The sequence below is a fragment of the Salvia splendens genome, chromosome 11, assembly GCF_004379255.2.
Source record: "Salvia splendens isolate huo1 chromosome 11, SspV2, whole genome shotgun sequence".
Classification (NCBI taxonomy): domain Eukaryota; kingdom Viridiplantae; phylum Streptophyta; class Magnoliopsida; order Lamiales; family Lamiaceae; genus Salvia; species Salvia splendens.
Window position 1 is genome coordinate 34,659,296 of NC_056042.1, and position 13,808 is coordinate 34,673,103.

The following is a 13,808-nucleotide window of genomic DNA, read 5'->3' on the forward strand; positions in this document are numbered from 1 at the left end:
CATCTCCATCAAAAATCACAAAGGGAAGACCCTTATGGACATGATAATTCAGTTCTAAAATCTTGTGAATGCGTCCATGAATGCTCAAGCATAGAGTATCATTTTGCGGAGGAATCAACCGGGCATCAACATCGAGTGATGTTAATCGATGATTCATATTTGCAACATTCTTAACATGTGATGAATCACTCAATAATTCCATTGACGCGGTGTACCTCATGGAATTACCCAAATCACTGGGTTTCGTCTCCTTCGCTGCCTTTTCAACTCCACAAAAACCAGCAGAAGAATCAAGAATCTTCTCGGTGGAATAATCAAATTCATCCTCAATGGAGCCATCCTCATCGTCTATCACCTCAATCGGAGGCAAATCTTCTATCCGAAGTGGTGGCAGCGGCGACGATTGATGCAAATTAAATTATGGAGGTCCGAAGTGATTGTGTTGTCCTGGTGGCCCCCAACACGACGACGACTTAATTATTGGCAGCGGTGGGAGGCTCGAGCGATCCAGACGGTAGCTCCACATACGGTCTTGTTGCCCCGGCAGAGTGTAGTACGGTTTCGGACCATGGGTTGGCGCTGGTTCAAAATTACAAGGCGGCTGTTCACAAGGTGATAAACCTGGTTGATTGTGGCTGCCCGGAGGGTCCCAGCAGCAGGTTGCACACCGTGGTTGGACCGGTTGCGGTGGCTGGATCAATATCGGCGGATCCCAAGACAAATTAGGGGTTCCTGCAGTCGGATCATGATTCCAACCATACGTGTTCGATGGTTGCTGATAGTAGGGGTGGCAAATCGTGCGTGTCGGGTCGTTATCGTGTCGACACGATAACGACACGAACACGATAACAACAAACACGAACACGACCCGTTAAGTAAACCTCAAACACGAACACGAACACGACACGAAACCCTCAGACACGAACACGACACGAACACGACACGAACCCATTAACGACACGAACCAACTCGGGTCAACACGACACGATAACAACACGTACACGAGATGACACGATAACGACTCGATAACAACACGACCTAATAACGGTTAAATCTATTAAAAATGAAAATAATAAGAATTAATAATATTAAAATATTATTTGTTAACGGATAACACGAACACGACACGAACACGATACGGACACGTATTGTTAACGGATAACACGAACCCGACATGAACACGACACGAAATTTTCGTGTCCTTAACGGGTCGACCCGATAAGGACACGAACCCAATAAGCTCTGACCCAAACCCATTATTTTCGTGCCGGTTCGTGTCGTGTTATCGTGTCGTGTCAAAAATTGCCAGCCCTAGCTGATAGACAGTTTCCTGGCGCCGCCATGGCGGGTCCCAGGAAGTGGGCTGACGGGCTTGGTAGGGATGGTGTTGTGGGTGGAGTCGAACATCCTGTGGATATGGATATGATGGTTGTTGATCTAACTCTCTGATCGGATGGTGTGGGGGTTGATATACGGGCTGCTCAAGTTCGTCCATCGCGTCCAATCTCATGTTTAATCTATTGCAGAAAACTGTCATCCGTTCACATAGGGAAACGATATCCTCGGTGGTGTAACGAGCCATGAGTACGACAATGAAAGCACCAATTGTTAAGGGTGTTCTCCCTTAACAAGGTTTCGACGTCGACGAGAGATCGACGACGGAAGGATAAAGGTGGACGTCACGGGCTTTCCCCGGGATCAGCTCCAAGAACAATACGGAATTGAAATAAAAGCTTGAAAATAAAATAGAAGGATAATTGATATTTCTTGATTGAATGAAATGAATAACAATGTCCACTATTTATAATAGTGGATACTAACTTAATGAGCAAGACAAAAGATATGAAAAAGATATGCACTCCCTAAATATCTAACTAAATAATGCAACTAAATAATAATGCAAGATATGAAAGATATATAAATAATAAACGTATCAGAAGTCAATGAAATATTTTTAACAGAGAATGAGACTCACCAAGTTTCTTAAATAGAGAAAAGGATTTCGTCTCGTTAATTAATAATATAAAGTAACGTGTATCTTACAATATATAGTATACTCTCTTCAAACTTCCTATACTTTTGCACCTAATCTTCTCAAATATAATTAATTTACATTATCGATTATGAGTAGACAAAGTCATACGTACGTAAAGCTTAATAATATAATTAATCCAACATCACATCAACTCACCTTGTTTTTCAAACTTGTCCAATTCACATTAAATGCAATTTATACCCTCCTACGATTACAAATAATAAATACTTCAATTTCGTCAGTTTCTAATATTAAAAACTTGTAATATTAGATTAAAAACCATTTTACAAAGGTTAGATAAAAATCGTAAAATAATGCTAAGATTTAAGCAAATGGAGACAAATTCAATCCTTTTAAGTTCCATGAGATGAAAAATTGAAAACCAAACCCACACATCAAGTCAAAGAATTGACAATATACTATATTTTACTAATCATAGAATTCAATTCCTACTAATGTTATTCTTTTTATCATTCAATTTTGGCACACTTGTTTAATCCAATCCGTGGGCTTGACCCCCCCTATTTCTTAGTTAGTCGGCGGCCTATTGAAATATTTTCGTCTCTAGCTCTAATAATTTTCCTTTATTTGTTTGATGGAAAATAGATACTACTATATTTTATGACAACATGAATAACAATAGCATATGTGTTTTCTATTTGGTTCTTTTTTTTATGTTCTGTTATTTTTCTTCTATAGTAATTTTAGATATCATCATTACTTTTATCTATACATTATATTTTATTTTTATTATTTCTATTCTGGATCGTTTTTATACTACTATTCTATTACTCAATTGCTCGTCGTGATTTTGCTTGCGTGGCGCATCCAAATGTGTACCTGTATTTAGGAATAATTATCTAATACTCCAAATTACACGTGTGTGGTTTAAAATATTTTATACTCCAATTATCAATAATACTACTACTACTAAATATGGATGGAAAAAATATTAATTATTGCTAGCGTTCAGATGGCATCCACGTGTTTTCTTCAATCAAACCGAAGATTAATTTCATAAAATAGCTTGAATATCAGAAATAATATTTTTAATAATGAGTGTAAATGTCATTTTTGCTCATCTCAAACTAAAGAAAACATTGGCAAGAAATCTTGTTTGAAAGCTCTTTTATTTATTTATATTAATACAATACAAATGGATGCAAGATTGGATTCCAAAGTGATTAGCTATCACCAAATCACCAAAAACTAATAAATTTGAGTATCATTTAAATAATTTATTGATAGTAGTATAACGCATATAAAAGATTTGTATTTAATACTAGAGTCAGTTACCATTCAAGTTTATCCATCTATAGAAAATTATTCCATGCCATAATTTTCAAACCAAAACTTAGAAAAAAGAGGCTTATTAATTATTAATTATTAATTATTAATATATCTTCCAAAACCTTCCACCTACATCCCATTTATACACAATTCAATTTCCTTCTTTCCTTCTTCATAGAGAGAGAGAGATGAATAAAAAAGCGAAAAAACAAAACCAGTTTGTTCGCATAATCACCACTCCATACCGGGCCTTATGCAAGGCCCGAGACTTCTACGTTAGAAACATGCTCGACTGCGCGAATTCAAACGCGATCGGGCTGCAGAGCTCCGGGCAGGGCGGGCCTGCCCTGCCGCGGAGCTTCAGCACCTCGTCGTCCGCCTCCCGCGACGACGACGCGGACTACCGCGAGCTGGTCCGGGCCGCCTCGGCCCGGACCATCGGGGTCAACAATCTCGACGCCTACATCAAGCAGGAGCGGAAGGCGAAGCCCGGGCCGCCCCGGGCCTTGCCGCCGCGAAGCGCCAGCGTGGCAATGGGGAGGATTGATGAGGAGAGGCCAAGTGGATTCTTTGGTGAAGATATTAAAATTGGTAATTTTAATAAATTTGATAATAGTGATAGAATTGTTGATAGGAAAAGTGGATTGAAATATCCAAGAAGCAAAAGCGATGCCGTGGTGGTCAGAACGACGTTGTTTTGATGTTTTTATTTACTTTCATTGTGTGAAACCTTCTTTTTCATTTTTGGAAATTAGATTGGAAATTTTTAGTTTATGTTAGATTTATGTTTATCAATAGGAGTTTGAGACATGCTCCAAATTGAATTGTTGTTAATAATGATAGGTGTTGGGATTGTTCGGTTGTTTGAGATTAATTTATCTCGAGATTATTCGAGATTGCATTTGGCTGAGATATTTCTTCATCCATTTGATGTGGTTGGCACTTTTTCTTTGTGATTTTTAATCTTTTTATGATTTCTTTTATGATTGGGTGATTATAAGTTCCTTTCTTATAAAAATATAAACTTAGATTTTCGTATTTACGTAGATTAATCTTTACTCTTGATAAAACATTTTGATGTTCACGTACATTATTCCTTTATCCATAATTAAATATATATCAATACATTTTAACGAAATCTCTCACGATATAAAGCATCAACGAAATGTCCAAGAATCATGATTATAGAGATGGAGAAAAGAAACAACAAATAATATTACTAAGGACTTAATATAGAAGCAACTGTTAAAATTCATAATTTTTATCCCACATGACTTGGTGGCCATTTCTAATACAAACAAACTACATAAAATTAGAAAAAATAAGATAAAGAATACTATAGCGCATAGTCAATTTTATTTTATTTCTATCAATTCTTCTATGGTTCTTCTACCCCTATTTGATGTTTCAATTATATTAAAGTTCTTCATTCAGTGGAGTAAAATAAAAGTCAATTTTGATATTAAATTTTTTGAATTTAAGGGTACCATTCTATGTAGTACTCCCTCCGTCCACAAAAAATATAGCACATTTGCCATTTTTTTTGTCAGCAAAATATAGAGCACATTTAAAAGAGGAAGGTTTTCAGCAACTTCTCTCTTACTTTTTTTCTCTTCCTACTAATAATATTCACCCCACATTCCACTAACACTGATCCTCTCTTACTTTTTTCCCTTCTCTCTTACTTTACCTATTCCACCTTAAAACTCGTGCTATTCACAATGTGTCATATTTTTCATGGACGGAGGGAGTACTATTTTATACTTCAGGAAGAATATACAGTAATGATTCTCAAAATAGAAACTCATTTTACATTACTATAATTTTGGAAAAAAAACCTTGGATATATGCACTTTTTGAAGCAAATGCTGAAAGTGTTTGGTGTGCATGTTATAAAAAATGGTAAATTATTACTTAAGTGGTTTATGAGGGCAATTTACATATGTGTATGCTGTTTTTTTCGGATTGTATGGTATTATAGCGTTCATACATTTTTATTCTATGTCATCAACAAATCTTAGTGATTGTTAGAAGATATGGTCTCGATTGGTGAACTAATCGCCCCTCCACAAATGATAGTCTCGATATAAGAGCATCTCCAATAATAATAGTCCAGTCATAGCCCAGCCATAAACTCCTCCTGCCACATCATCAGCACTAAAACTCCTCCTACCACATCATCAGGACAAGCAATAGTCCAGCCATAGCCCAACCACAATAAACAAAATTATTAAAAATAAATAATTAACAATCATACAAAATACGGAATTAAATTTGCTACACATATACAGGAAAATTCAATAATAATATTAAAATTAAAAAAATTACATTAACAAAAAAAAATACATTAATTTAAAAAAAAAACTCCTACTCCACGCACGAGCCCCCCGCCTCCGCCTCACGCCTCCCCTTCGTCGCCGTCGTCGTCGCCATCGTCGCCGTTGTCGCCGCTATCCGGGAACCCCCAAATCTGCTGCATCTGAGCCCCCCACCTGTGCCGCGGCGGCAGTCAAATAGGCTCGCATACTCAAGAGCAGTGCGTGAAAAAAACGCTTCTCATCGGGGTCAGTGGCATTCTTCCAGTCAGATATGACCTTGTACATCTGAGCCAACGTTTGTTGACGCGCCAAGAAGACGAGGTCGGCTGTCGGGTTGCCAACAGTGGGGGATGGCGACTGGACCTCCTCGAACCTCTGGCGAGCCCGTTGCGCCCGCCTTTGACCAACCGAGCGAGTGCGGCGAGTAAACGCGGGAGGGGACGGGGTCTCCTGCGCATCTTCGGGGAGGTCGTGAGAACCGCCGCTGCTGCCGCCGGCGTAATCACCGGTATAGTTCTGGCGCTGCTTCTTCGGCCAGCCATCATCGACTCCTGCCCGAAACTTCTCGGAGTCCATTAGCACCAGGTAGCGGTTCCAGTAGGTGAACTCCTTGTAAAGCCCGGGCACGAGGAACTCTTTCTCCGCCATCCTCCTGCAATCCTCGTCAGTTTGGCCACTGGACTGCATTCGGAGGGCGTTGGTGTACAAGCCCGAAAATCGGGAGACCCCTTGCCGGATTCTGTCCCACCCCTTCTGGCACTCCTCCCCGCTGCGGGGCCTCCCCTCTAGGCAAAATGCCTTGTAGGCTGCTGCTATCTTAGCCCACAAGTTGACGATCCTTTGATTGTTCGAGGCGAGGGGATCATCACAAACACTAACCCACGCCATGGACAACGCGACGTTCTCCGCATCCGTCCACTTCCTCCGTGCCGAGCTGTCGTCACCAGCTGGCTGCATGCTGAAGAGGGCTTCCACGAAACGACATCTTCTCATAACTTCGCGGTAAATTGCAAAAACTATGTAATTATTTAAATTCATATTATGATATGTAATTAACTTTGCAAATTGTAGGTGGAGACGCTTCACAACATACGCCACTTTCTAAGTGGCCAAGATATGACAGAACATCCGGCTTTGGAAACCATTTCGAGGATGGTTGAAGATGGACTGCAGATATCTGGGGAGGCTGAGCTGATGGACTACCGTCCTTCCCAGCCCTTTGCAATGGACATGGACGTACCCGTGAGGCAAAAGGGAAAACGACGAACCAAGAAGAAAACTGCCTGCGGCGAGTCGTCATCTTAGTTCGTAAATGACTCCGATGACGATTTTGTGGATCCACCTCCACCTAGATCTGTTGTTCGAGAGCGTCATTCTGTCAGCCACACCGGTGGTACAGGAGAAGATATTGGCCTCAGTGATGTCCACGCTTCTCCACTGCGAGATGATTTTTTGGGGTGGATCTAGAGAACGTTGTTATTGAAGATACTCCACCCTCTAGGATCCCTAGATCTACATCCAGAATCGAGAAGGGGATATGGGGCCTGTTTATGCGGAAACGACGAGATGATTAAACTAAACCCCAACTATTTGTATTTGTTGATGCAATTGATATTCGTGTTTGTTCATTGAGTTGCACTCTTTATATTGATAATTTTATACATCCTCTTTTTATGCTTATTTATATTTTTGATGTGGGAATGATTGCAAGAATAAGCGGGGTAATTAGTACGATAATTGGCTGGAAAAATGGAAGCCTGCAATTTCATTCAACCAGTCTGAACAAAAACGCCAACCTCGTTGGCGTGTTACAGTTTGCTCATTTCGTCCATTTTTTCCACGAAGGAGTGCACCTTCTGGACTGACTCGCCAACGCGGTTGGCTTTTTTCCTAAAAACGCCAACTAGGTTGGCGTTTTTCTAAAACACGGCAACCTCGTTGGCGTGTTACAGTTTCCTAAAAACGCCAACTAGGTTGGCGTTTTTCTAAAACACGCCAACCACGTCGGCGTGTTACAGTTTGCTCATTTCGTCCTTTTTTTCCATGAAGGAGTGCACCTTCTGGACTGACTCGCCAACTAGGTTGGCATTTTTCTAAAACACGCCAACCACGTTGGTGTGTTACAGTTTGCTCATTTCGTCCCTTTTTTTCCACGAAGGAGTGCACCTTCTGGACTGACTCACCAACGCGGTTGGCGTTTTTCTAAAACACGCCAACCACGTCTGCGTGTTATTGAATAAAACGCCAATGTGGTATGCGTGTTTTAAAAAAACGCGATGAGTCACGCCAATAATGTTGGCGTTTTATACTTCCACTGATATCTGGTTCAAGCCAAACACGCCTACCCCGTCGGCATGTTTGAGGATGGAGACGCCAACTCCATTGGCGTGTCTCTTGGAAAAACGCCAGTGCGGAAGACGGGTTTAACTTGAACCACGTCAGTATTGAATATCTCTCTATATTGAAACACGCCAGTGGTGAAGGCGTTTTTATTCAAAACACGCCAACCTGCTTGGCGTGTTTTAACAACTACTGTATTTCAATACAATACGACGACATACGGTTCGAAATTGAAAAACGCCAATGTGGGTGGCGTCTTCACTTATAAATACGCCAATGAGGATGGCGTTTTTCCCATATATGGAATAGATAACAAAATGAGTACATTTACGTTATTTTAAACGTAAAGTACCCTATAAACCCGATTTTCTCGGACGTGGGAGTATGGTCACGGCCTCACGGGATAGATTTGCGGGATAGATACTTTTTCCCCAAAAATTTGCATTTTTTTTTCATTTTGCAGTTTAAACAACTTTTCACATCTTTCCAGAAAAAGTGATGAACTGCAGTAACGATAAACTGCCACTCCGCCGCTTCTGATCGCAAAAAAAGGGGGGAAATTCCAAAAACCTAATTTCAAATCTCAATTCTGAGACAGCAGGCATGGTGCAATTCTCGAAAGTGAACATTAAGGACTTCGTAGAAGCAGACGATGATGAAGAAGAGCCGGGTGAAGAGGTCGAATCGGCGCCGCCGCTGAAAGTGGGCGAAGAGAGGGAAATCGGCTCGAAAGGGCTCAGGAAAAGGCTCGTGAAGAGTGGAGTAGGTTGGGAGACACCTCAATTCGGCGATGAAGTAACAAGTAAGAGATATGTGCTGTATGCTGCGGCATTTATCTGTATAGCTTTTGTTTTTGATTTTCTGATAGTTTATTAGTTTGATCATTTACTTTTATCATACGGAATTATGCATTTTCTGCACAAGTGCTTGGCTTAATAGCAAATCATCCGTGTGCAATCGTGCATTTTCTTGTACAAGGGCTTGGGCTAGAGACTACAATATTGTTTTCCTTCAATTCCAGTGGTGAATGATGTTTTTGTAGCTGCATTATTGCTTGATTTGTGTTATGCTAGTTTAAAGAAGTTTAAGTTTTCCATGTTCTAAGGTTGTAGGTTTGGGCAAGGTAAATCATTATGAAGGTTTGGTCAGCTCCATTAGTGAGGGTTTGTATCTGGGATACACAAGGGTTAGAGTCTTGTAGAAAAAGAAGATCTTTGCTGTCTGTTAATAATTCTCACTTTGAGCTTTTAGTTGAGTTTTATATTTGGAAGCAGTGGTATGCTTGTTTTATACTACCTCGGTGCCCTAAAAATAGAAATTCTTTCTTTTTTTGGTCCGTCCTCTAAAAATAGGAACTTTCCTTTTTAGGAAATTTCTCTCTCTAATGAGGTAGGACCCATTTTCCACTAACACACTTTTCTTTCTGTCTCTTTCTTACTTTACCAAATTTGCATTAAAACCGTGCCGTTTCAAAAGTTCCTATTTTTAGGGGACAGAGGGAGTACGATTTACTCTTCACAATTTGAAATTAACTGCCGTTTGTGTTGTATTTTGAAGTATAGTTCACTATGTGGGGACTTTATGTGAGGATGGGAGCATTTTTGCATCAACAAGGACAAAGAATGAGCCTGTCACTTTAAAGCTTGGACATGGTCAGTTGTCACACCTTGTGGACGTCTTCACAGGAGTCTTTGCCTTATAATGTTCAAGATATCTCTCTTTTGGTTGTGTAGAAATTTATGGATTTTCTGTTGGTCGTTTAGGGAACATAGTTGGTGGATTGGACCACGGAATTATTACAATGAAGAGAGGGGAAATTGCATCTTTCATGCTACAGCCAGAACTAGCATATGGAGTATCAGGAACAACTGGTGTACCTTCTAATTCCATTGTTCAATTTGAAGTAGAACTTTTATCATGGATTACTGTAGTGGACATCTGCAAGGATGGTGGAATTATCAAGAAAATCCTGGAGTCTGGGGAACAGATTGGGCCTCCTGGTGACTTAGATGAAGTTTGTGGTATTTTTATTTGGCATTCTTTGTTTAACTTGAGTTTCAGTTTTAACCATAATGTTTGTAATGTTCCCATTAACTTAGTTTTGCTTCTAATGGCTTTTACTATGTTCTAGTTAGTTACAAGGCTATGCTGGGTGATGGTACCATTGTTGCAGAAACACCCGAAGAGGGCATGGAATTTTATGTTGAAGATGGTATGCCGTGTTCGTTAATTTGCATTTGTTTTTTGCAGAAGTTTTACTCCACATTTCATGTAAGTTAACAAAAATCTTCTTCTTTTAGGCCACTTCTGTCCTGCATTGACCAAAGCTCTTAAGACTATGAAGAGGGGAGAAAGGGTCAGTTTGGTTGTTCAGCCACAGTGTAGGTTCTCAAACTTATCTTTCTATTTATAAGCGTAAATCCAGTTTCTGAAGTTCCCTGTTCCCTGATCTTGTTGCCTGAGCTTCTAGAGCAGCATTTTGTACTCCAATATATAAAAATTTAGGTGAATATATGAAAACCTTGGTAAACAATGGAACTGAAAGATCACGACTTATATCAATCCTTGTCCAGCTTTCGAGCCTTCTGGAGAAGACTTTAAGAGAAGAAATGGAAAATAGTGCACTGAAAACTAAGATATCTGGCTGTATTTGTGGGAAGAATTGGACCTGATCTTGTCATTGAAGATAACTAAATCTCAAGAATGTTTATGTTGCAATTATCAAGTTCTTATAGGACCGGGATATATTTCTTTGTAGCTCATATATTTCTATTACACAAGAGTTTTCAAGTTATCATTTGATTACTTTTATTGCTTTATAGAGATAAAATTGATTTCTAAGTTTAAATTTTGTAGTATTGATAAATATGTCTTCATCACCCTGATGTATCAAGGATTTGTATTCAATGTTTAATATCTATTAATCTAATTACTTCAGATGCCTTTGGGCAGAAGGGTCATTCATCAAACAATGAGCTTCCTGTCATCCCGCCTGATTCTATCCTAAGCATCTTTGTCAAGTTGCTTTCATTGAAGCCGGTGATAGATGTTACGGGTGATTTGAAAGTCAAAAAGAAGGTCTTGAAGGAAGGTGAAGGCACAGTCACTGCTAATGACGGTGCTACTGTTACTAGTAAGTACTTGAGATCCTAACATTCTCTCTAAATTTATTGTCTCAGTTTCAATCAGTTTTGTGAGGTAATTTTGCAAGTATGTAATAGTATTTCTCCTAGTGTGGTTCCTCCTATATTGATTGTAATTTTTGTGAAAGAGACGATGGTTTTTGGAATTTCTTTTAGTTATCATCCACTTTGAGAATCTCCTTTATGGGACACTTTTGAATTCATGCTGTACTCATTCGTGTCCTTCTATCCTGCAAGCCTTACAATATTCTGTATTCTACTCAAGCTAGTTGGACTATTTCAAGAAAGCCAACTTAGTGTTAGGCCCCAAACAAGCAGTCCCCATTTGGGCAACACAACATGGCAAATAGTTAGGTTGGTGCAGCACACGCAGTCCCCATTTATTCGGTATTTTTCAGTTGAGATAAATCCTGATGTTATTTCTACATACACGAGAGACAAGTGAATTTCAGTAATAACTTGCTACAGCCTTTTCATCTTGAGTTCTTGACATGTAATATATGTCTCCAAATTTGCAGTTAGGTATACTGCTATGCTAGAGGATGGCACTGTGTTCGAGAGAAAGGGTTTTGGTGATGAGCAGCCATTGCAGTTCATCACGGATGAAGGTTGGTTTGCCACAAATAATTCCTGTATAGTCATTGACCTGGCTTACTATTCTATGAGTTTGCCACTCATGTACCAATTTAAAACAGAATATAATGCATAAGTATTAAGTAAGAATGCATCAGTTGCTTGTATTTCTCTAATATGTTACAGTAGCCTTGCAAAATCTTATGCCTAAACTCATGTTGAATCACTGTAGGCCATATAAATGTCATATGTATTCAAGAAAGTTTTTGTTATCGATATAGGGATATGGTATTTGACTTCCTTTTAATTGGCTGCAGAACAAGTGATTGCTGGACTTGACCGAGCAGTAAGCACTATGAAGAAACATGAACTTTCATTAATAACAATATCACCCGAGTATGGGTTTGGAAACACTGAAGTAAAGATGGAATTTTCTTTGGTTCAACCATCATCAACCATACTGTATGAAGTTGAAATGCTGGATTTCATCAGGGTAATTTCCACAACTTTGGTAGGGAATCTTTGGGAACATTGTTTAAATGAGACATGATATAGCCTTGTTTTGGAATTCAGATGAAAATCTAATCGGTAGTGAATGGAATTTTGAAAGGAAATCTGCTGCATTTCGTAGAAAATCTTTTTTTAGCAGAGTCTGAATAAGTTGTCTGATAATGATCAATTTCATGTAAAAAGGAGAAAGCACCTTGGGAAATGAGTACTCCGGAGAGGATTGAGGCAGCCACCCGGAAGAAAGAAGAAGGCAATCAGCTCTTTAAAATTGGAAAATACCAACGAGCTGCAAAGAAATATGAAAAAGTATGTCAAGCTATATTTGCCTCAATACTAAATAAAATTGCTGTTGAATCATTTTATTTATTCTTCTCTGCCAATCAGGCGGTTGATTATGTCAGCCAAGACGAACCTTACACAGATGGTGATGAAAAAATAATCAAGCCCTTGACGATATCATGCTGGTCAAATGGTGCAGCTTGTTGTCTAAAACTGAATAATTTCAGGGAAGCGATTGATCTATGCTCAAAGGTAATGATACTATCTACTTGTCTACACAAATTAACCATTTGACGGAAATTAAATCTATGAGCCATTTAACACTTGTAACAACATTGAGAAATTCCCTCAATGTTGTATCTGCGATTCTCTCCTCTTTATGCCTATTTTTGGCCTCCGTATACCAAATAATGATTTAGCGCTCTTGAATTTTTGATGATGGTTTATAGATCCTGAATGAAGAATCTTGCAATGTGAAAGCCCTGTACAGGAGAGCTCAGGCTTACATGGGCATCGCAGAATTACTTCTAGCCGAACTAGACATCAAGAAGGCCTTAGAAGTAGATCCTCAGAATAGGTATATATTACTATATATGTATAACTGAGTTTTGATTTCTGATAATATTAGTCCCGTATGATGCAAAAGCCCCCCTTTTAACAGTCTTGTTCTGTCGCTGATTCTTAGGGAAATGAAGTTGATGCAGATGAATCTTAAGCAACTTCAAGCAGAGAAAAATAAGCAAGATGCCACGCTTTACAGAGCAATGTTTTCATCAAAATCTGAAGATGCTTGCATTGCTGAAAAGGTAAGCTGTTTTTCGTGTTCTGCAGCCCAAATAGTTGATCTAATTCTCGTATACTGCTCATTCTGAATTCAGGTTAGAATCTGTCCATGCATCATAAAAAGTGGTACTATTACTGAATTCACGCTAGAATCTCTTACTGAGCCTTATTATGCATCATAAATAAGGGATTCTGAGCATAGTTTTCTTGTATTTGAACTCGCCGAACCGTTTGTTTTCGGTGTTTTGCAGAGATTGAAGATATCCAACGACGAAGAGGATACTAGCATGCTTGACGAAAGTACTGCAGGAATGATAGTGGAAACTGATAAGTATAGCTGTTAATTCACTTCTTCGGAAACTGGAGATTAAACTTGATTCTCATCAAACCTTTGTTCACATCACTCATGTATAGCACTATAGCCTTACTATTTTCTTAATATTTGAGAGACAGATTGATAATTTTTTTTTATTCTTTAATCCTTCCATATTCCATTAAATATTCCATTTTATTATGTTTCCCATTCGACTTTTAGCT

The 13,808-nt window shown here is 39.1% G+C and overlaps 2 protein-coding genes across 3 annotated transcripts; both read left to right on the forward strand.

Annotated features, from left to right (window-relative positions):
• The first annotated feature begins 3,476 nt into the window (after positions 1–3,476).
• On the forward strand, positions 3,477–4,251 carry LOC121754311. The gene has a single exon (XM_042149693.1). The coding sequence runs from the start codon at positions 3,514–3,516 to the stop codon at positions 4,024–4,026; it is 513 nt and encodes a 170-aa protein (XP_042005627.1). The 5' UTR covers positions 3,477–3,513; the 3' UTR covers positions 4,027–4,251.
• A 4,179-nt stretch (positions 4,252–8,430) lies between these two features.
• Positions 8,431–13,780, forward strand: LOC121754986 (peptidyl-prolyl cis-trans isomerase FKBP62-like). Of its 2 annotated transcripts, none has more exons than XM_042150276.1 (13): positions 8,431–8,785; positions 9,546–9,635; positions 9,747–10,004; positions 10,115–10,195; positions 10,284–10,364; positions 10,922–11,116; positions 11,645–11,734; positions 12,017–12,192; positions 12,393–12,515; positions 12,594–12,740; positions 12,938–13,065; positions 13,174–13,294; positions 13,523–13,780. In XM_042150276.1, the coding sequence occupies exons 1-13, from the start codon at positions 8,587–8,589 to the stop codon at positions 13,613–13,615; spliced, it is 1,782 nt and encodes a 593-aa protein (XP_042006210.1). In that variant the 5' UTR covers positions 8,431–8,586; the 3' UTR covers positions 13,616–13,780. The 2 variants fall into 2 exon arrangements, with proteins under 2 accessions (XP_042006210.1, XP_042006209.1); XM_042150275.1 differs by having other exon boundaries at positions 8,651–8,785; positions 9,541–9,635.
• Positions 13,781–13,808: the final 28 nt, after the last annotated feature.